The sequence below is a fragment of the Notolepis coatsorum genome (assembly GCF_963971535.1).
Source record: "Notolepis coatsorum genome assembly, chromosome: 16".
Classification (NCBI taxonomy): Eukaryota; Metazoa; Chordata; class Actinopteri; order Aulopiformes; family Paralepididae; genus Notolepis; species Notolepis coatsorum.
Genome location: NC_140180.1, coordinates 59,589,061 through 59,607,588, shown reverse-complemented (window position 1 = coordinate 59,607,588; position 18,528 = coordinate 59,589,061). Strand labels below are relative to the sequence as shown.

The following is an 18,528-nucleotide window of genomic DNA, read 5'->3' as shown; positions in this document are numbered from 1 at the left end:
TGTACAGAATCAATGCGCTTGCTCTGGGCTAGTCTGAACGTGTCTGAACATGTCTAGAAACCATGTCTAGGGGGCGCGTCTCTGGCGCCTACAACGTCAAGGATGGGACCCAATGAGGCGAGCGAATAATACTATTATGCAAACAGATGGCGTAAAGATATATATCTTATATATATAAACAATATACAAGTTATACAAAATAATAAACGCAGACTTTCAGTGTTAATCTGGACCTTCAGAACAACTATCAAATACAAACATGATATGAAAAAATATATATTTCATTTTAATTTTCAAAATGCATTTCTGGCATTGTTCAGAGGGCCAGTCCAAACGCGGGGTGGGCTGTATTGGGCCTGTAGTTTGGGGACCCCTGCTCTAGTCTTGATCTCTCCCTCTCTCCCTACCTCTCTCTCCCTTATAGCCATGTGGGTCTTTTATAGCACAGGATAACAGTCCTGCTTTTATGTATTCTGTGTCCCCAGAGTAAGGCCAGGAGATCAGGCCATTCTCCCCCACTCCACTAATTGACTGGTAATTTGGTAAATGCATTTGAAGGTGGAATGAAAAAATCAGTCCCATCTCTACCCTCCTGTAGAATGACCCCCCCCCCCCCCTCTCTCTCCCCAATATTAATTCTGCCCACCATTCTCTCCCCACCATCTCACATATTCACATGGATGTCTTCCAGGATGATCCTTGACCTCCACTGATGGAGGGGGTGCTAAGCTACCAGTAGAGGGGCCCAAAGGAGCCAGGGGTGGGGGAAGAAACCATTAACATAAGAATCGCGGTTCTATCTCTACTGATTTCAAAATCAATTAAATCTTCTTTTTTTTCTTATACCTTTTTTTTATAATGCTTTTTTTTTTATATATTTTTTTGAATTGATTTTGAAATCGGTAGAGATAGAACCGTGATATATATATATAATATATATATAATATATATATATATATATATATAAAAATTGGCGTTCTTATTGCGGAAGCCAGTAACATGTTTCTGTTCAAATGGTTTCATTTATGTTTCATATTGAGTGGACTAATCTGGAAAATAAATCGTACTTAAAGGTTTACATTTGATTTTCTTTGAGACATATTAAAGTGTCTACCACAGTCAAATGGGAAAGGTAACTCAAAACGGCAATCTAGAATCAAATCTATGCCTGTATTGAATTGATTATGAATTGATTTTGAATTGAATCATGACCACAATAATCACAATAATGTGAGGCTTCCCGAATCATGCACCCCTATACAGAACTGTAGCCCTGGGAACTGGTGGTGGAAGAGTATAGGAGACGGAGAAATTTGGAATGCAGGGAAGTAAAAATCCTGCCAGTACTCTAGAGTGAGCCAGAGGTGGTGAGGTGCGTTCTCAAAGGGCCTAGCGTCTCGTCCAGTTACTTATCCAGACACCACAAAGCCCACCAGCAGGGGTGGCTTCCACAGAACCGATCGAAGGCAAAGATTTTTTTAATTACTCGACTGCTACAGAACGGCAAAGCTTGGTTCTGCCTGTGGGTATCGGTATTGATCAGAGGTTATGATGTTTTAATGAGGCCAGCATGTAAATTATTTGTTGCAGTGAGTTGATATGCTTGAATGGCTCATTTGTTTGTTTTTCTTCTCCGAGTTGGTAATTCTCTGTGCTGCTTGGCCTCTCTTGTTTGCACTAGGGCAGATAAAGGGCATTCCACCCACCCACGCAGACGGAGCAGTATGTCTAAGATTTCCAAGGCAGCCAAGGCGGTTAAGAAGGTGGATTTGGGGAACGTGATCCGGGCCATCGTGAGGTCAGGACAAGCTGCCCCTGGACCACCGCTAGGCCCCATCCTGGGACAGGTAAGAAAAAATATATACCGTCTGTATATATTGTTTTTAGGAATGTCTACTTTATTAAATAGTAGGGCGGAGAGTAACAGAATAGATGGGAACGAGAGAGAGGCAACAAAGATAAATAGCCAGATTCCAATCCACAACATCACGTGGCACGTGCCTTAAGGCCTCTGCATGCTACAGAAACTTCAAAGCAACTGCAACACAACATCGACAAAGCAACGGTGTTGTAGACACTCTGCCTTTATGCTTCTGCAACATCGACGCGCAAAGTTAGTTTAACTAAAGTTAGTTTAGGTTTGTGTTAACGTTAGATAATGTACAAAATAAACGTATTTCCGGTGCTTTTAGACGTCGCTCTTTTATTTTGAAATCCCCCGACCGGAAGTGTTATAGTGTCTGTTGCTAGCAGCTTAACTTCTGTCGCCCGTTTATGTGCTTTTCGAGCTAACGTTACCGTAACGTCATTAGTTTCCAATGGAGAGGAGAGAAAGACCTCGGCTCACATGCAGCTCAAACTACCTGTTGGAATAAATTAATTGATTGATGTTTAACTTGTCCCTGTGTGTGTCCAGTCATTTCGACTAGCAAACGTTGTATTTAACGTTACCTCAGGATACCATTGTATTTAGTTGGTTAGCTATGTAGCTAATGTGGATAGCATTTTGAATAGCACCAATGCTAGCTGGCTGGCTACAGCTTTATTTACTAAATTATGGAGGCTTTTTAATCGTCAAGGTAAGAGAGGATTTGTCATGATCAACTGAAGGCGTATGCTATGGAACGATATGTGCTTGGGTTTTCAGAAAAAGGCCAGCTATGTGACGCTAATTATTTAGCATCAACGCTGGCTGGCTACAACAATGGCGGATGGTATTCTCTGCGGGACCAATATTATTCTATGACAGCCCCGCCCCCATTCGCTAACCAACCAATCACTGCTACGCAATATCAACGCAACGGTTGTTTAGGTTAGATTTTGGAGACAGACACGCAACGTCCTCGCAACACAGTCTACAAGACCCTCGCAAACAACCGCGTTACAATCGCGCTGATGTTGTGTTGAAGTTGCTTTGAAGTTGCTGTAGCATGTAGAGGCCTTTAGCCTACTAAGCTACTAGGACACCCCAACAGGTAGAATTCTACTGTTGATTGGTTGTTCTTGTTCCATCCACTTCCTGCAACTTAAGAGAAGTCTCCTGATTCCTTTGCAGTTCCTTCTGAAGTTCCTTTGCATCATCTACCTCATGAAATCTGAGTCCCTAGCCAGATGAACCAGAATTGCTAGTGCCATGTGAGAACGCCGCTATGATGAATGATTTAGACATCCGTCTGGTCTGCCTCTGTCCCACACTGTGTGGGTTGGAGCTCTAAGGGCTGGATGGATGGCATAAGCCTCTTTCGCACACAAACTCTGGACAATACGCAGAGAATCAGGTGCACGCATTGCCTGGAGTTGCCCTTTCACACATGTAGGACAAAGCATGCGATTCTCCATGACAGACACGTTCACACATATGGAAATACTGTGCTTGGTTTAGGCGAGGAGTGGCACCTAGGTAGAGCGAGGGCATGACGCTGAAGGAAAAGTAGCAGTGGAGCAAACTGGCCTGCATATCATCTTGACTTGATATTTCAAAAATCTCTAGTTTCAAAGCATTATGTCCATGGTCGGGAATGAGATTGAAGAGCATGAATATAACACAGATACAACTTTTATCCACAACCGATATGTTTTAATTTAACTATCAGCAGGAAAAAGCCAACTGTAGGCAACATTGTTTTGTATGGAACATGGTTAGTCTATGTTAATCAATATGCCCATGCTCGCTGTGTGAATACTGAAATCTGCTTGTGTTCGGACATAAGCACAGTTTGTCATTACACAGACTTGGGAATTGGGTGCTGGGAGGGTAACCTTCATGCAGAATCATTTGAATGTTTGCATTCACACATACAGCCAGCCCCTCTGATTTAATGTGCGGTTAAGGTCAGGAGTCCAATGCATGTGCGAAGGGGGCTATTGTATCAGTGGTAATGGGGTGAGATGAGTTGCAACCAAGCAAAGCCATATGTTTAACTAAAGGTGCCTCCTTTTGGAGTAGTTTAGGATGCCATATGTTTAACTAAAGGTGCCTCCTTTTGGAGTATTTTAGGATGCCATATGCTGCGTGTGTCTCTTTCTCTCTCTGCTCCACCAATTCTGGCGTCTGTGTAGTAAATTGTAAATAAATGGCAGTCTGCTGCCGCCCCTCTTTGGACTCAGGCCCTGGCCCTTCAATCTTACCCCTCGTCTCCTCCACACGGTTCCTTCTCTCCTCCTCTTACTAACCGCTCGTGACAGGGGAGGCGCAGAGAGGTAGTCTCGTCTGCCTGTCGGCAAATTTAAACAAACGAGAGAAATAAAAAAGGGGGAGCAGGAGACGAAAGGGTGGATCTGACAGCTTTGGTGGGAGGGAGAATAATTACAGTGAAATTAGCACAGCGGAATGGAGGGGAAGAAGAAAGATGGAGAGCACAAAGGAGTGGGGGTGAGAAGAAGAAGAAGATTATAGCTGCTCGGCAGCGATGAGACGGGGCCAGGCCAAGAGGAAGCAGTCGCTCTCTTTCGCTGTCCCAGGTGTAACGTAACGTTACGTGCTAAAAACATGACTGTAGACGGGCATAGTCTTGCCCCCTCAAATGTGCCCCTCCTCCATATCTTAGACCTTGTAATATCTTTGAACGTTAGAATATGCATATTAGCCCGCTGTATTTCCAACAGATTTATGAAAATGAAAAGCAGTCAGCTTGACTATGTAGGTGTAATAAGTTTCACATGATAAGGTCAGCATAGCGGATTGCATTTACACATATTAAGCTCCACACATGACCTTTGTTGCCAACTGAGAAGTTGGATGGTGTGGTTTGTTTGTACTTTGACTTGATGTGTTTACATAAGGACAGAAATCAAAATCTTAAATCTGGCATGTGTAAATGTGCTCTATTCTGAGTATTCTCCATTGACTACAATGGGTTACATCGTGGCAGAATTCAAGTTTTTGAGATAAAACTGGGGAACTATGCTCAATTTCAGAATTCATACACGTTATTCCTCTGGTCTAAGACGGTACACAAATATTAGTGAAAATTAGCTACTCTCTCCCAAATCCGTGGGAAAAGACTTGTGATGTCATCAAGTACAAGGCCTGAACTGAGACCACTACTATAGAATAAAGCTCATTTGGATATACAAAAAGAAAACAAACATTCTGTGGGTCCACAAAATCTGTCTCCCATTCATTGTCAATGGAGCAGCTCCAGACTTTATACTTGATGACATCACAAGTTTGATTCCGGCTTTATGAGAGAGTAGCTCATGTTCACAAATATCGATTGAACTGTCCTGCCATGGAAATAACATATTCCAATTTTTAATTTGAGTGGTGTTCCCCTTTAAGAGACTGCATCTGCAATCTCCTGCATTCTGTAATTTATTTTTATTACAGAAGATAGATTGGGCATTGATTAAACAATATTTCTACTGTAAATGTGTACCATGCCATTTACAGTCGGATGGGATTAAACTTGAAAAGAAGAAATCCCAGAGGAGGTTTTGATTATGCAACATGCTGTGTGGCCATTTTTGTGTCATTTTGTGACAAAATCTGTAGGACTAGTAGTAGTAGGGTTTCATTTGTTTTACAGATTTTGAAGGGGAAAAAAAGATACGTTTGTTGTATATTATGGGGTGTGACCAGGCAATTTCTCCCCCACTTGCACTAGTGCCACCAAGACAAATATGAACACGCACTTCCCAAAAAGAAAAAAGGTTGCATATGCGACCATTGTACTCTCAGCCCTGAATTTAGGTCCTGGATAGTCCTGCTCAAAATGCAGTCAATTATAATGTTTGTTTGTTTTGTTTATTTACACATATAAAAACAATTACATTTAATACAATACAATCCAACAAAGGGATGTGAAGGAGAATTGCCTAAAAACCCTCTAGGGGCTAAAGTCATTACTTGAGGTCGTCCACCGAATGTTAACTAAATGAAGGGAGAAAATCTGAAATATCAAGTTGACATCACTTAACTTACATAAACAACCTGATGCAACTCAATGTTACCTGAAAGATAATTCAGTTGAGACGACTCGCAGTGCTCCATCCTCCCCTCTTCCAACAAGTCACAATATAATTAGACTTTTCTCTCCATCTTCCCTCTGTTTCTTTCCCTTTATCTCCAAACCCCCACCCCAGGTACAATTTAGGCAGGCAGGCAGACAGACTATTTGGTTTGTTCCTAGTTATCGTATTTGCTAATAGTGGCCAAGATAATGATGACTTGTGAATAGTTTTAAACATTCATTATTTTAGGACAGGAGATTAACTGGTTGAAGGGAAATATTTCCAATTGTATCTCCCAGCTGTATTCCCTTTAAGGGTAAACTAGAAAGTGCAAGATAGCTCAAGAAAATACTTAAATAAATGAAGGTCTAAATCAAGCAGTGCATTTAGAATGTTTGGAATGATTCTCTCACTGTTTTTTCGTTTAAATCAAGCATTCTATTGCTGATGAAACAATATTGGTTATTATTGATGATTTAGGAATAGTTTATCCAGGTAAGATGGCTGTGTTTTTATCCCACTCTATCAACAGCAATGCCTGCTCTATAGTTTTATCATGTAATGATGAAGGGGCAAGTGATGGACTTCATAATTGACTATAGGTACCCAGAATTGTCTATAGGTACCAGTATATGAAAGTTTCCTCTCATTTAGGTGGACAACCTCAAGTAATGACTAGCAGCATCGATTTTTTAAATTAATTATTCAAATGTTGAACTTTAGACCCCTGCTATAGCGCCCCCGCCAGGACTGTTGGACCCCTTTTACCTGTTTAGGAATTTTGACATGAGACTGGCACCCCCTTTGTGTAAGATATTAATGCATGGGGGGAAGGCCATTTTAGTAAGAAAAAGATGATATGAAGAGGAATAACACTGACAAATACAAGAGGGACCACCAGCAGAGCTGCCCAGCCCCCTAAAATGGCTAAAGAAGCTTTCTGTTCCTAATTTATGCAAATGACATGTCGTCAGCTTGTGACTGTAACTTGTTCTTGTTCGCGGACGACTCAGCCCTGCTGGTCTCTGACAGGGACAAGTTACAGGTTGAAAAAACCCTCAGCTCAGAACTCAGCAGAATCTGTACCTGGCTCGCTGATAACAAACTATCATTACACCTCGGTAAAACAGAGTCCATTATCTTTCTGATCAAATAACAAACTCAGCCAGACTGACTGCTTCTCAGTTACAGTGGGTGACAATATTGACACAAGGAAAGATGAAATTACCTACCTGGGTTCCATCCTAGAGGCAAATCTTTCCTGTGACAAAATGGCATCCAATGTAATCAAAAAAGTCAACCAATGAACGAGATTCTTGTACCAGATCTCCTCTCTGGTAAATAAGAATACCCTGAAGACTCAGGCAGGAGCACTCATTCAAGCGTACTACGACTACGACTATGCTTGCACCTCATGGTACCAAAGCACCTCAAAGGCGCTAAAAACAAGATTACAAACATCACAAAACAAACTGGTCAGACTACTGCTTGACCTTACTCCTAGAACCCACCTCACCCCTGCCCACTTTGACAACCTAGGATGGCTTAGAGTAGACGACAGAGTACAGCAACTTGCAATGGGCCTGGTCTACAAGATACACTACACCACACAGGTACCCATGTACATGTCGAAATACTTCCCAAAGGTCAATGAATACCACGACCACAACACCAGAGGGAGTTCCACAACTCATGTTAAACCCAGATTCGGCACAAACAAGGGCCTAAACACATTTCGCAATTATGCCACAACAATGTGGAACGCCCTACCCACAGCCGTAAAAAGATGTGAATCCCTACCCACATTCAAAACCACTCTCAAAGAGCACCTACGGGAGAAACTGGCCACTGTAAAGGTCCAACCCACCCCCCCCCCCCCCCCCTCCGCCAAATAGACAGTCTCCTCCCCATCGTATGTATATATTTTCTCCCCACCGTATGTATATTTTTTCTCCCACCCACCCCCTCCAAATGTACAGTCTCCTCCCCATCATATGTATATAATCTCTGTTAGGATCCATGGGTAACAGTACTGTATATGTCACAAATGTAACAGTACTATATACCTGTATGTCATGTATGTCCCTATGCCATAAATGTCATGATGTTGTCATGTATGTTGTGTATGTCATAAATGTCACTATGAATTGAAAATTCTCTGGTCTGAATCCCCTTAACAATTGTGTGTATTGAGCCGTACTGTATTGTACCCATTCTGCAATCTGTTAAATAAAGTTTTCATTCATTCATTAATTCATTCACCGGGTCCAGGAAGTGGGACCTGTGGTAAAACACTGAGCGTTCTATCCAGGACTTTAACAGGTGAAACAAATTCAAGGGGGTAGTTGCTGCCTCTGCAGTTATTGCTTTTATATTAGAAATATGAGAAGTTGCCCCACGGGGAGTGCATCTAGAATGCATGTGTTTGGAAATGCAGAGTGAGCAAGGGAGCTGGAGATGAAAGGGAGAGGGGGGGGGTTGGGAATGGACCCTGTCAACTACAGTTCATCCCTGTGCAGAGGCCCTCCCAGATCCCCTTCTGAACAAGGGAGAAATTCCCCAGAGAATCTTTAAATGAATAGCTTTTTGTTGTGTGCATTCGAGTGTGGTTTTTAGCCTTAACACAACCTGTAAATATGACTCCTTAAATCAAGCGTAAAGCAGCTGTGAATAAGCTGTTCGCATTTTGACAAATAGCTCCAATTTCAATGAATAGGAGCATCGATGGTTAGAGGGGAGGCAGATGGGTGTTGAGTGCACATTCTGAAACCCTAGAGATGAAGCAAGGCCTTGAACGTGCACGCGCTCCCTTTTACTCTTTCCGACATGAACGCACCATCAGAACCAATGGACGTATCTGCCTCGACATTAAAGAAAGACATGAAGACAGCATGCTGAAGGATTACTGCCCGACTATCGGAGAGCTGATGGGAGCCGCTGGTGTAATTGTGATGAATGAAGGCCTTGCGCAGAATGCTACTCTGCATAGAAAGCCATGTCTTTCACGGGAGGAGGCTTCAATTCATTCTGGCAGCTCTAGCATCAGCCTGGATCTTAAAACACTGAAGAAGAAAGAAATACGGGCTATTCTGTGTCTGTGGACGGGATGCTGATGGGCTTAGATATAGTGGGGCATTTTAAAGTTTGGGACAGTTACTGGTCCCCGAGGCCCCTCGTCTGTGAGTGATCGGTCTGTCGCCCTGTTTTTTTCTCTCCGTGTAGCGACAGCCTGCCAATACCGCTCCTACATAGCAGCCAATGAAGTGTCAGGGGTCGAGGAGTATGAAACACTTTATTACAGTTTGCACTGTGGCCTGGAGGTGTAGCTGACAGCAGCTGTAGAATAATTTCACAGTATACACGTGGTATATGTCTCGAGTCCCACATGATGGTACAGATGATGTGGTGTGTGTGTGTGTGTGTGCGTGTGCTTACTGACAATGCAGAGGCTAGTAGCTCCTTGGGGAAACAAGGCACTTGGCTGTACTGTACAATTCTCTAGCGCCACGCCCTGCCCCTCCCAAAATGCTACAGTCTGCCAGCACCCAGGGCTGGATAAACAATCGCTTAAAAGGCCCAATCCTTGAGTCAAATGTGATTTAAAAACTTGTCACAAAAAAATTAAATTATATATTATATACAGTATATATTTATATAGTTTTTTTTATGTGTGCGATCTGAAGACAATTTGTAGCTTCTCAAACGGATCGACAGATGGAGATTTCGTTGTAATGACTGACCATAAGTGACAAGTAAACATGAATTTTAAATGTGTTTTGAAGCTCAAATTTGTTCTTTGTAAACAGTGTAATATGAGAGACCTGTATTTTTGGTCCCAGCAGCGTGAGAATGATGGCAAACTGCTCATTTTCCATCTGCAAGCCCTACTTTTCAAGGAATATGTGCATAAATATATAGGCTAAACATAATTGCGGTACTCAAAACATTTATGGATTGGAATTTGGGCCTTTAATAACTAAAAAAAATTGCTAATTGGATGAGCTACTGCCTTTGCCGGTCCAAATTGTGTGTGTGTGCTCACATGTGTGAATCTCTCAGAGTTCATGGGAGATGAAGGAGGGTCCCAGGGAGGTCTCTGTGTGGTCCAGGCTGACACAGGACAGAGTGTGGCTGTGGCTTTGGGAACGGGACAGTGTGTGATAGCGAGAGGGCGGTGCGGAGGAGGCTTTCGCCTGGGCTTGGTCCTCTCCCTGCGCAGAGCTTTGTTTTGGTAGAGTTGAATCATCTGGCTCTGCTCCAGGCTCGGCCCTGGCACCCCTTCCCGTACGACCCTGCCTGTGTCTCTCCCAGGCTGAGCTCAGCTTCACAGCTAGGGCCAGTAGGTTCTTTCCTAGGAACACGGTGGAGATGCGGGGGTCTCTATACCACAGCATGCCCGTGCCCCTCAGGCCCAGGGTGAAGACGTTGATAGTCACCAGGCTGAGCCATGGATACAGGGCCTCCTTCCGGGGGCCCCTCTGTCCTGGCAGGGCAGTGGCCCCGAGCTCTGTGAGGGCCACACAGGGCAGCAGCAGCAGCAGAGCGTAACAGTAAAAGAAAACCAGGCCCTCAGCCCAGATGGGAAGGCTCTGCTGTTCAGCAACCCCCCCAACGCCACCCCCACTTCCAGCTCCACCCACAGCTCCGGCCCCTCCTTGGGCTTCCCACAGCCCTGCCTGCAGGTCCAACACGTCCAGCAAGTCCACCACCACCCACAGCAGTTGCCCTCGCACCTCCTGTTTCCTGCGCAGCGGGGTCATGTGGTCGGCTCCCGTCAGGATGAGGAAGAGCGAGGGGAGACAGATTGACAAGAGCAGTGTCAGGGTCTTCCTGGCCAGGGGATCGGGTGGGCGGCGCTCCTGCCGGTAGTTGTGGCACACAAAGAAGAGCTTGAGCTGGAGCAAAGACAGGAACAAGAACCAGAGGGCGTTGGCGAAGCCACGGCGTGGGGAGCGTGCCTCAGACACAACACCTGCCGACACAAATCGCAGGGCAAGCAAGAAACCTGCATCGCCTAGCAACACCGTTGCATACTGCCAGACGCTGGGCCCTGGAATGCCACGAGCCCCCAGCATGCTCTGCTCCAGCAGGTATAGGTCCACCACTGCCATCGTGCTCACCGTGACCAGGGTTGATACGCACACCTGGGGCGTGGGCACCATACCTGAGACACAAGCAGAAAGGAAAACAGACACTTTATGGGAGCAAAATCCAAGAACAGTATCTAGTAGAGCTACCTACCCACACAGTGTATCTCTCAACAATAGACATTCAAATTGCAGGGGACAGAAATGGCTTTGTATGGGGTAACCGTTTGTTGTGCAGAGGCTATTTCAAGACTGATGTCAGTCAATGTTTGCTGCTTGTTGCTATGGTTGAAGAAATTCCCTGCCAAACCAAGCAGTAAGCCTGTCCTCATCTTTGGTCAGAACCATTTCTACCCCAGCAGTTCACCCTGAGAAGCCTGTTAAGTGTTTTCCCCCCTGCTGCTCTGCGGTTCTTTGATTTTAAAAAGACCTTGTTTTCCATGAAAGTCCTAGCACTGCCCCCCCCCCCCCCCCATCCCCCATCCCTTGAGATTTTCGAGGTTTTTCTGCTGTGAGATTTCTTTGCTTTTGTGTCCTCACCTTATTCATCATTAATTAATTGTGGCGCAGCTGCAGTAGGTGCCCCATCAAGGGCTTGTTCTCTGCTTGTACAGTCTGCCATGTTGACTCTCATTGTGTCTGCTGCAGTCTTTAGTCTGCACAAAATCCCTTCTCATTTGAGCTGAATATTGATACGCTGCTGTTTGTTTTAGAGATGCTTTTGACTTGTGTATGCGAGGCTGCTGGTTCTATGTCTGGGTGAAGTTCTAATTTGACTGAATATGACTGTTTCTTAGGGGCCATATTTCAGCCACGTGGACAGTATAAAACCTCTGCATTGATCTGAGGGAGACAAATGATCATTGACTTTACAGTGTAATCGAACGGGGCTCTCTTTATCCTATCGAGCTCCAAAGCATTGTGGTGGTTCTCTGACAGCGAACCACGGGAGTGTCAAGTTATCTGGCCGGCGGCAGTCAGGGTGTCAACCACTCTGCCGGATCGATGGTATTATAATATGAAATCATTACTGGCTCAGATATGGTCTAATGGCAACACTTGTGTGTGATCAAGCGAGCAACTGTCAGGCACTGCTGCCTGTGAGGAAAGGCTACCTGTGAATAATGCCTGTTGTCCTGCCTCTGACCGAGGACACACATCACTCCCTCTCTCTCTCTCTCTCTCTCTCTCTCTCTCTCTCTCTCTCTCTCTCTCTCTCCACACCTCACTGTAAAGACTACCAGCAGCTCAGTCATCTGCTCTGTGCTATTTCAAGTCAGTGTAAATAGCTGTGGAAGTGGGTTGGGTGGAAAAGGTTTTGAGAGTGTGTGAATGAATGAATGAAAACTTTATTTAACAGATTGCAGAATGGGTACAATACAGTACGGCTCAATACACACAATTGTTAAGGGGATGCAGACCTGAGAAAGACGTTTGTCTTGTTTCCATCAGGGTCCCCCATTTTCAATTCATATAGACATTTATGACATACACAACATACATGACATTTATGGCATAGGGACATATAGGTATTTAGTACTGTTACATTTGTGACATAAACGGTATTAAAATATATAGTACTGTTACCCCTAGATCCTGACAGAGTATATACATATGATGGGGAGGGGACTGTACATTAGGAGGGGGTGGGTGGGTGGGAGAGGGATATACATACGGCGGGGAGGGAATATATACATGCGGTGTGGAGGAGACTGTCTATTAGGAGGTGGTGGGGGTTTTGGGCATTTACGGTGGCCAGTTTCGAATTGCAGCCTCCCGTAGGTGCTCTTTAAGAGTGGTTTTGAATGTGGGTAGGGATTCACATTCCTTTACAGCTTTGGGTAGAGCGTTCCACATTGATGTGGCATAATTGCGAAACGTGTTTAGTCCCTTGTTTGAGCCGAATCTGGGTTTAACATGATTTGTTGAGCTTCCTCTGGTGTAGTGGTTGTGGTATTCACTGACCTTTGGGAAGTATTTTGACATGTACATGGGTACCTTAGTCGTATAGTGTATCTTGTAGACCAGGCCCATTGCAAGTTGCTGTACTCTGTCGTCTACTCTAAGCCATCCTAGGTTGTCAAAGTGGGCAGGGGTGAGGTGGGTTCTGGGGGTAAGGTCAAGTAGTAGTCTGACCAGTTTGTTTTGTGATGTTTGTAATTTTGTTTTAAGCGCCTTTGAGGTGCTTTGGTACCATGAGGTGCAAGCATAGTCGTAGTACCCTTGAATGAGTGCTCCTGCCAGAGTCTTCAGGGTATTCTTGTTTACCAGAGAGGAGATCCGGTACAAGAATCTAGTTCGTTGGTTGCCTTTTTTATCACATTGGATGCCATTTTGTCACAGGAAAGATTTGCCTCTAGGATGGAACCCAGGTAGGTAATTTTGTGTGTGTGTGTGTGTGTGTGTGTGTGTGTGTGTGTGTGTGTGTGTGTGTGTGTGTGTGTGTGTGTGTGTGTGTGTGTGTGTGTGTGTGTGTGTGTGTGTGTGTGTGTGTGTGTGTGTGTGTGTGTGTGTGTGTGTGTGTGTGTGTGTGTGTGTGTGTGTGCAAGACTGAAGGATTAATAGGCCTCTTGGCTACATGCCTAATAAAGTGTTACTGCATGGTGGTAATAGTTCATAAATAAGCTTAGGGGGAAAGCAAGAGATGGAAGAGGAGGGGAGCCACATACAGATAGAAGGTGACTTCGTCTTCTACCCATTTGCAGCAAGGCGTTCAGTCTTAACATGCCAGCTTGGTCCAGATGAATTCATAACGTATTCATCACCAGGGACGGTACGGGACGTTATAGACATTAATATTTCTTCTGTAAAAAGATGAATCTGAAGAGATGAGTTGAGGAAATGACAGACCGGTGATGAATGTGTCCAGAGGCATTGTGGGCGGATGCCATCGCTTTAATATCTGATTATCTACGAGGCCCTCTTGTTTCACCGCTCTCTGGCAACTTGATTATCTTGCGTTGAGATTGAAATGGCTTTTCACCAACCGGCTGACTGAGGGGAATATTAGAATTCAAAATGGTTCTTTTATGTGGACAAACCCAATCGGCGGCGGGTGGGAAAAGGTAGGCAGCCGTTGCTGTTGGCTTCCTGTGAACAGTGGTACCTCTTAGTAATTCAACATTTTACCTCTGGAGTCTCTCCCCTGACAGTCGGCCTGTGTGTGTGTGTTTTCGTGTTTTGACTGCCTGTCAACACACATCATTTATTCTGTTGTTGGCGCCGGCCTACAATGACAGCCTGTGTGTCCACTGCCTTCATCAATAACGGCCAGATTCATCATCGCACTCCCTGACGGGAAAAATGACATGGCTGCTGACAGGGTGGCGCAGGCTATTTCGCCGTAAGTGTGAGTAATGGCCTCTAATGTCACACAGGTGAAATATTTATTCAGCCCTAGGGATGTGTGCCATGCTTTGTGCAGAATATCCATCCTTCTGCACACAGCTTTTATCATGGAACATGTGGGCAGATGTGTGTGTGTGTGTATATATATATATATTTTAGTAGTATCAGCATTATTATTTTATTTATGGGGGGGGGGGCACTTTTACTAATCACCCAAAAAGATTGCATTCAGAAGCATTACTCAGGTGGTCTTGGTCACATTGAGCTCATTCTTCAGTCGGATATGGGGAGATGAGGAGGTTAATCACATCTGTTTTCTTTAATATGGAAGTTTGCCAGGTGTAGACAAATGGAGACCGAGGGAAGATTAATTGCTCCACATCCACAATGTGCCTATAAATATATCCCCCACTCTCTGAACATGCTTTGCTCTGGAGACTTTTACCCAGCGGGATGATTCTCGGCTTGTCACAGGTGGTTGGCAATAAGACCAAGGGCATAGGGGCAAAAGTAATATCAGCCATTAATTAAATTAATTCATGAATAAACCGGGAGAGCCTTCGTGTAATTAGTGATAATGCATTGTTAGGATAAATCCTCTGGAGGCCTAATCCTTATGACAGATAACTGCTGCTGGGGAAACATCTGTTGATTTGTCAGGTAGCACTGATGTACTTTAAGTTTTTTTTGCATTGATTTTATGTAAAGTAGACCATTTGAAAAGGGGACAACACCAGACGTATCCTCCCGTTATCTATTACACATCGACTGTTGTATTGCCCTACATGCGCTCTCATGCGATTTAATACCCTCCGCTCTCAATGCAACACCTGTTTCATAATAACTGCCCTATAATAAAGAAGAGACGTGCGCATCCATCATTCATCCGATAACAAAGTGGAGGTGTAGTTACCCAAACCATGCGTTGCACTTGTGCTCGATCCCCTTGGCTTGATTGAGAAGAAAGTACTATTTTTCGAAGTGCAATCTGTGAAAGTCCCTTTTTTTACTGTCGATGATCAGCTTTCCAGCAGTGTGAAAGTACGATTATTTAGCCCTTGTTGTCCTTACATTGGCACACTCCGTCGCTCCTCGCGTTGCCGAATAAACTGGTGTCTATGTGGGGCTAGAATTGTTTTGATCACAGCAGAAAAGTCATCGCTCTGCCTGCCACACCATATTCAGAGGTTGTCGGGAAACAAAGCCGGTTTACATCCACCGAGGTGTTCTCCTCTCCTCCTCCGTCAGAGTGATCCTTGTCATCACGCTGCTCGCTCCGCGCTCGGCGGGGTTGTGGGTCTCTGCCACCTCCCTCCCGCAATGCCCCCGTTGTGACGGCGGAGGGACCGCGCTGTGCTCAGACAGTGGTCTGGTCTCCGGCTGCGAGGTGTTGTTGGGAAGTCGTTCAAAAGTGGACCGGTCCTCGCCGCGAAATCATCAACGGGAGCAAAGACCGCACAATTCAGAAGCGAAGATGTGTCGATTTTAAACGGACGACGAAGAAACCTGGGGAAACTCGCTGCCGAGTTTATGATTGTGGTGTTAATTTGTAGGCAGGGCAGGTTACGTGCTCTGGATGATCCCCTCCCCCTCCTCTCTCTCTCTCTCTCCCTCCCTCCCTTTTCGTTTTACTCCCTCAGTCACCTCATTTTTTACCATTAGTAGTGGAACTTTAGGAGGCAGAATCTATGAATATTTAAGCCCACCGGTACAGTATTTTCATCAGTTATGGTAATCTGATTTCACTTGGTGAAAATCACTTGCATTACCCTGCATTGTTTTGGAAGTAAGTAGACTGATGTTGACCAGAGTAAAGCAAAGATGCTTGTTCACACATTTTCAAGCACAGATGTTACAACTTCAATTAGTCATTCTGTCTCTTACATACCTATAGTTACATATAAAAAAAACGTCTAGCTAGATTCATTACAAGATGGCCTGCTAGAGCTGAATTAATTCCGAAAGAAGGACGAGTTGTTTTGTTTAAACAAAGTATATGCAAACTGTTTTAGAAAGAGGGTCACTGTGATCTCCAGCCGGTCTCCAACTGCAGCACTTTGTCTCGGTCGTCACACTCCATTGGGTGCATCTAACATTTCGTTCTGCACCTTTGCAATGTTCCAATCTATATAGAAAGGGTCTCGCATCTCCCTTACCCCCCCGCCCAGTCCCCCAAGCTTGTATGGTGAGGGGTCAACTCCGAGTGAGAACTTCAATCAGACTAGTGAGAAAAGAAGCGGTAAGAGTCATATTTCTTGTTGAATTCAACTTTGCGCTCCACTGGCTTCCTAGAGAAAAGTCTTTCCATTTCCTCTGCTTCTATTTAGTTCTACTCTCCTTCTACCCTGCTCTCGCTCCATCACTCTCTCGTCATGCTTATCTCTCTCCTCCCCCCTCCTCCAGTTCTCCCCTTTTCTTTCTGTTCCCTATGGGTGTGGCTGAAGGTCACTTAGCACTGGCTCCCTTTCAGAAAGGAGAGGAGGGGGGGGGGGTTGAGTAAGGATGTTCAGTCCTGCACAGTCATCACTTTTCCTAGACTGGGGAAGTTTGGAAGGACGTGAGGTTGCACACTGTCTAGGGCAGGAACATCTCCACCATGACCTTAGTACTCCTCTCTCCCTATCTATCGACCGATCGGTCTATCTCACACACCACACTGCTATCGACTTCCCCTTGGACAATGCTTGTTTCCAATAAGCCACTAATTCACTATTATCCCCCAGAATCCTTAAAGGGCCACTTCACTGATTTTCAAAAAAGTTGAGGAAATACTGTATGAAGTTCAGTGAAGTGAACTACAGTGGAGGAGGGGGGGGGGGGGGGGGGGGTACAGCCAAGTTTTCAAGACACAGAACGTGTCTGATTATTTAGCACATCAGATCCTCACAACAAAGGATTCAGGTTAGAAATAGTTGAAATGCTCCTTAAGAACCACAAGATCACCTTTACCAAAGCCAGTTATTACTGCGTGGCATTAGTGCTGCATGGTAGCACTAATTTTTTATTTGCTATACAGGTGGATCCAGTTATGTCTATTGCTTGTAAAAACAACGTGTCAGATGTGAGATGCTGCTCTGATTATAATGAAGGACGTGTCGACCAGGGATGCTGCTCTGATTATAATGAAGGACGTGTAACCAGGGATGTCGCACGACAGCACAATGAAAGCTGCTATGACTCACACATTCCTACATGTAGCCTCTTGTCACATTACCACTTCTTTCCTTTCATTAATTGTGCACTGTGGATATTGCTTTATCTTTATGAAAGGGATTCCATCCCCTGCCTGTCTTCTCCACCCGTCAGCCTGCCTTGGTGTTTCCTCGGCCGTCTCTCGTGTGGAGCCTCTGTACGCTGCGGTTCAGGCCCCTCGGTTCTACTGCAGTCTCCACACATAATTAATCATGTGAAGTGGCAAAAAGCACAACACTGTCAAGACTCTGAGGGGAACTTAATGGAGGCGAAAATGTGATGTTTGTTTTTTTTGCAATGCAATCTATTTTGTTCCTTCACCTCTTTATTTTCAACTGGTCCTAAAAACAAAATGTTCTGCTAGAGCCAAGCGCCGCAATGTAGGCTTACAGCTACTTAAGCCACGTTCCTGAAGGCACAACCGTGTAGGAGAGTTATTGGCCTGTTTCGGCCATTATGCAGATGTGCCCTGAATTTTGCCCATTTGGAGAATGTGCTTCGATTATTATAAAAAAAAATTATCTACTTTTTCTCCTTATCCTTCTATTTTTCTCCCACCCCGATTTCATATAGCCAATTCTCCCCTCCCCTGTCTTGAACGTTGCTAGACTATGCCTCCCACTGGTCGGCTGTAGTGAGGATAGAAGCGTGAGCCTCCCACTCATTACTCCTCGCCACTGAGAGTCCGCGCTGTCTGGTGAAAAGATGCGACAGGCTGCCTCCTCGTGTACCGGATACTTCCTGTCTCTGCTGTACAGGCGTCACCCAACCGACCTGTAGGAGTCGCTGTTCACAACGTCCAATCCCCACCCATCGACTTTCCACCCGCTACCTCTGCCAATTGAGATAGTATGACGGCTGGCCCAAGCCGGAGGCAACGCTGACTCGGGGAGTCGAGACCGGAGTCTCTTGCATTTTTTTTATTTATCTATTATTATTTATTTATTTA

General features: G+C 44.9%; 2 protein-coding genes across 3 annotated transcripts in view; one reads left to right on the top strand and one right to left on the bottom strand.

The window, feature by feature from the left end:
• mrpl11 (mitochondrial ribosomal protein L11) overlaps positions 1-18,528 on the top strand; it is a 110,711-nt gene that overhangs the window by 38,630 nt on the left and 53,553 nt on the right. For both annotated transcript variants that reach the window (XM_084331247.1, XM_084331246.1), the window contains exon 2: positions 1,682-1,847. In XM_084331247.1, coding sequence (XP_084187373.1) covers positions 1,725-1,847 — 123 coding nt within the window. In that variant the 5' untranslated portion in view covers positions 1,682-1,724. The remainder of the gene's footprint in view (positions 1-1,681; positions 1,848-18,528) is intronic.
• On the bottom strand, positions 10,008-15,356 carry tmem265 (transmembrane protein 265; the record flags this gene model as incomplete). Its single annotated transcript, XM_084331245.1, has 2 exons — positions 15,301-15,356; positions 10,008-11,116 (listed from the first exon to the last, which is right to left on the bottom strand). Exon 2 carries the CDS (start codon positions 11,112-11,114, stop codon positions 10,008-10,010), a length of 1,107 nt encoding a protein of 368 aa, XP_084187371.1. The 5' UTR covers positions 11,115-11,116; positions 15,301-15,356.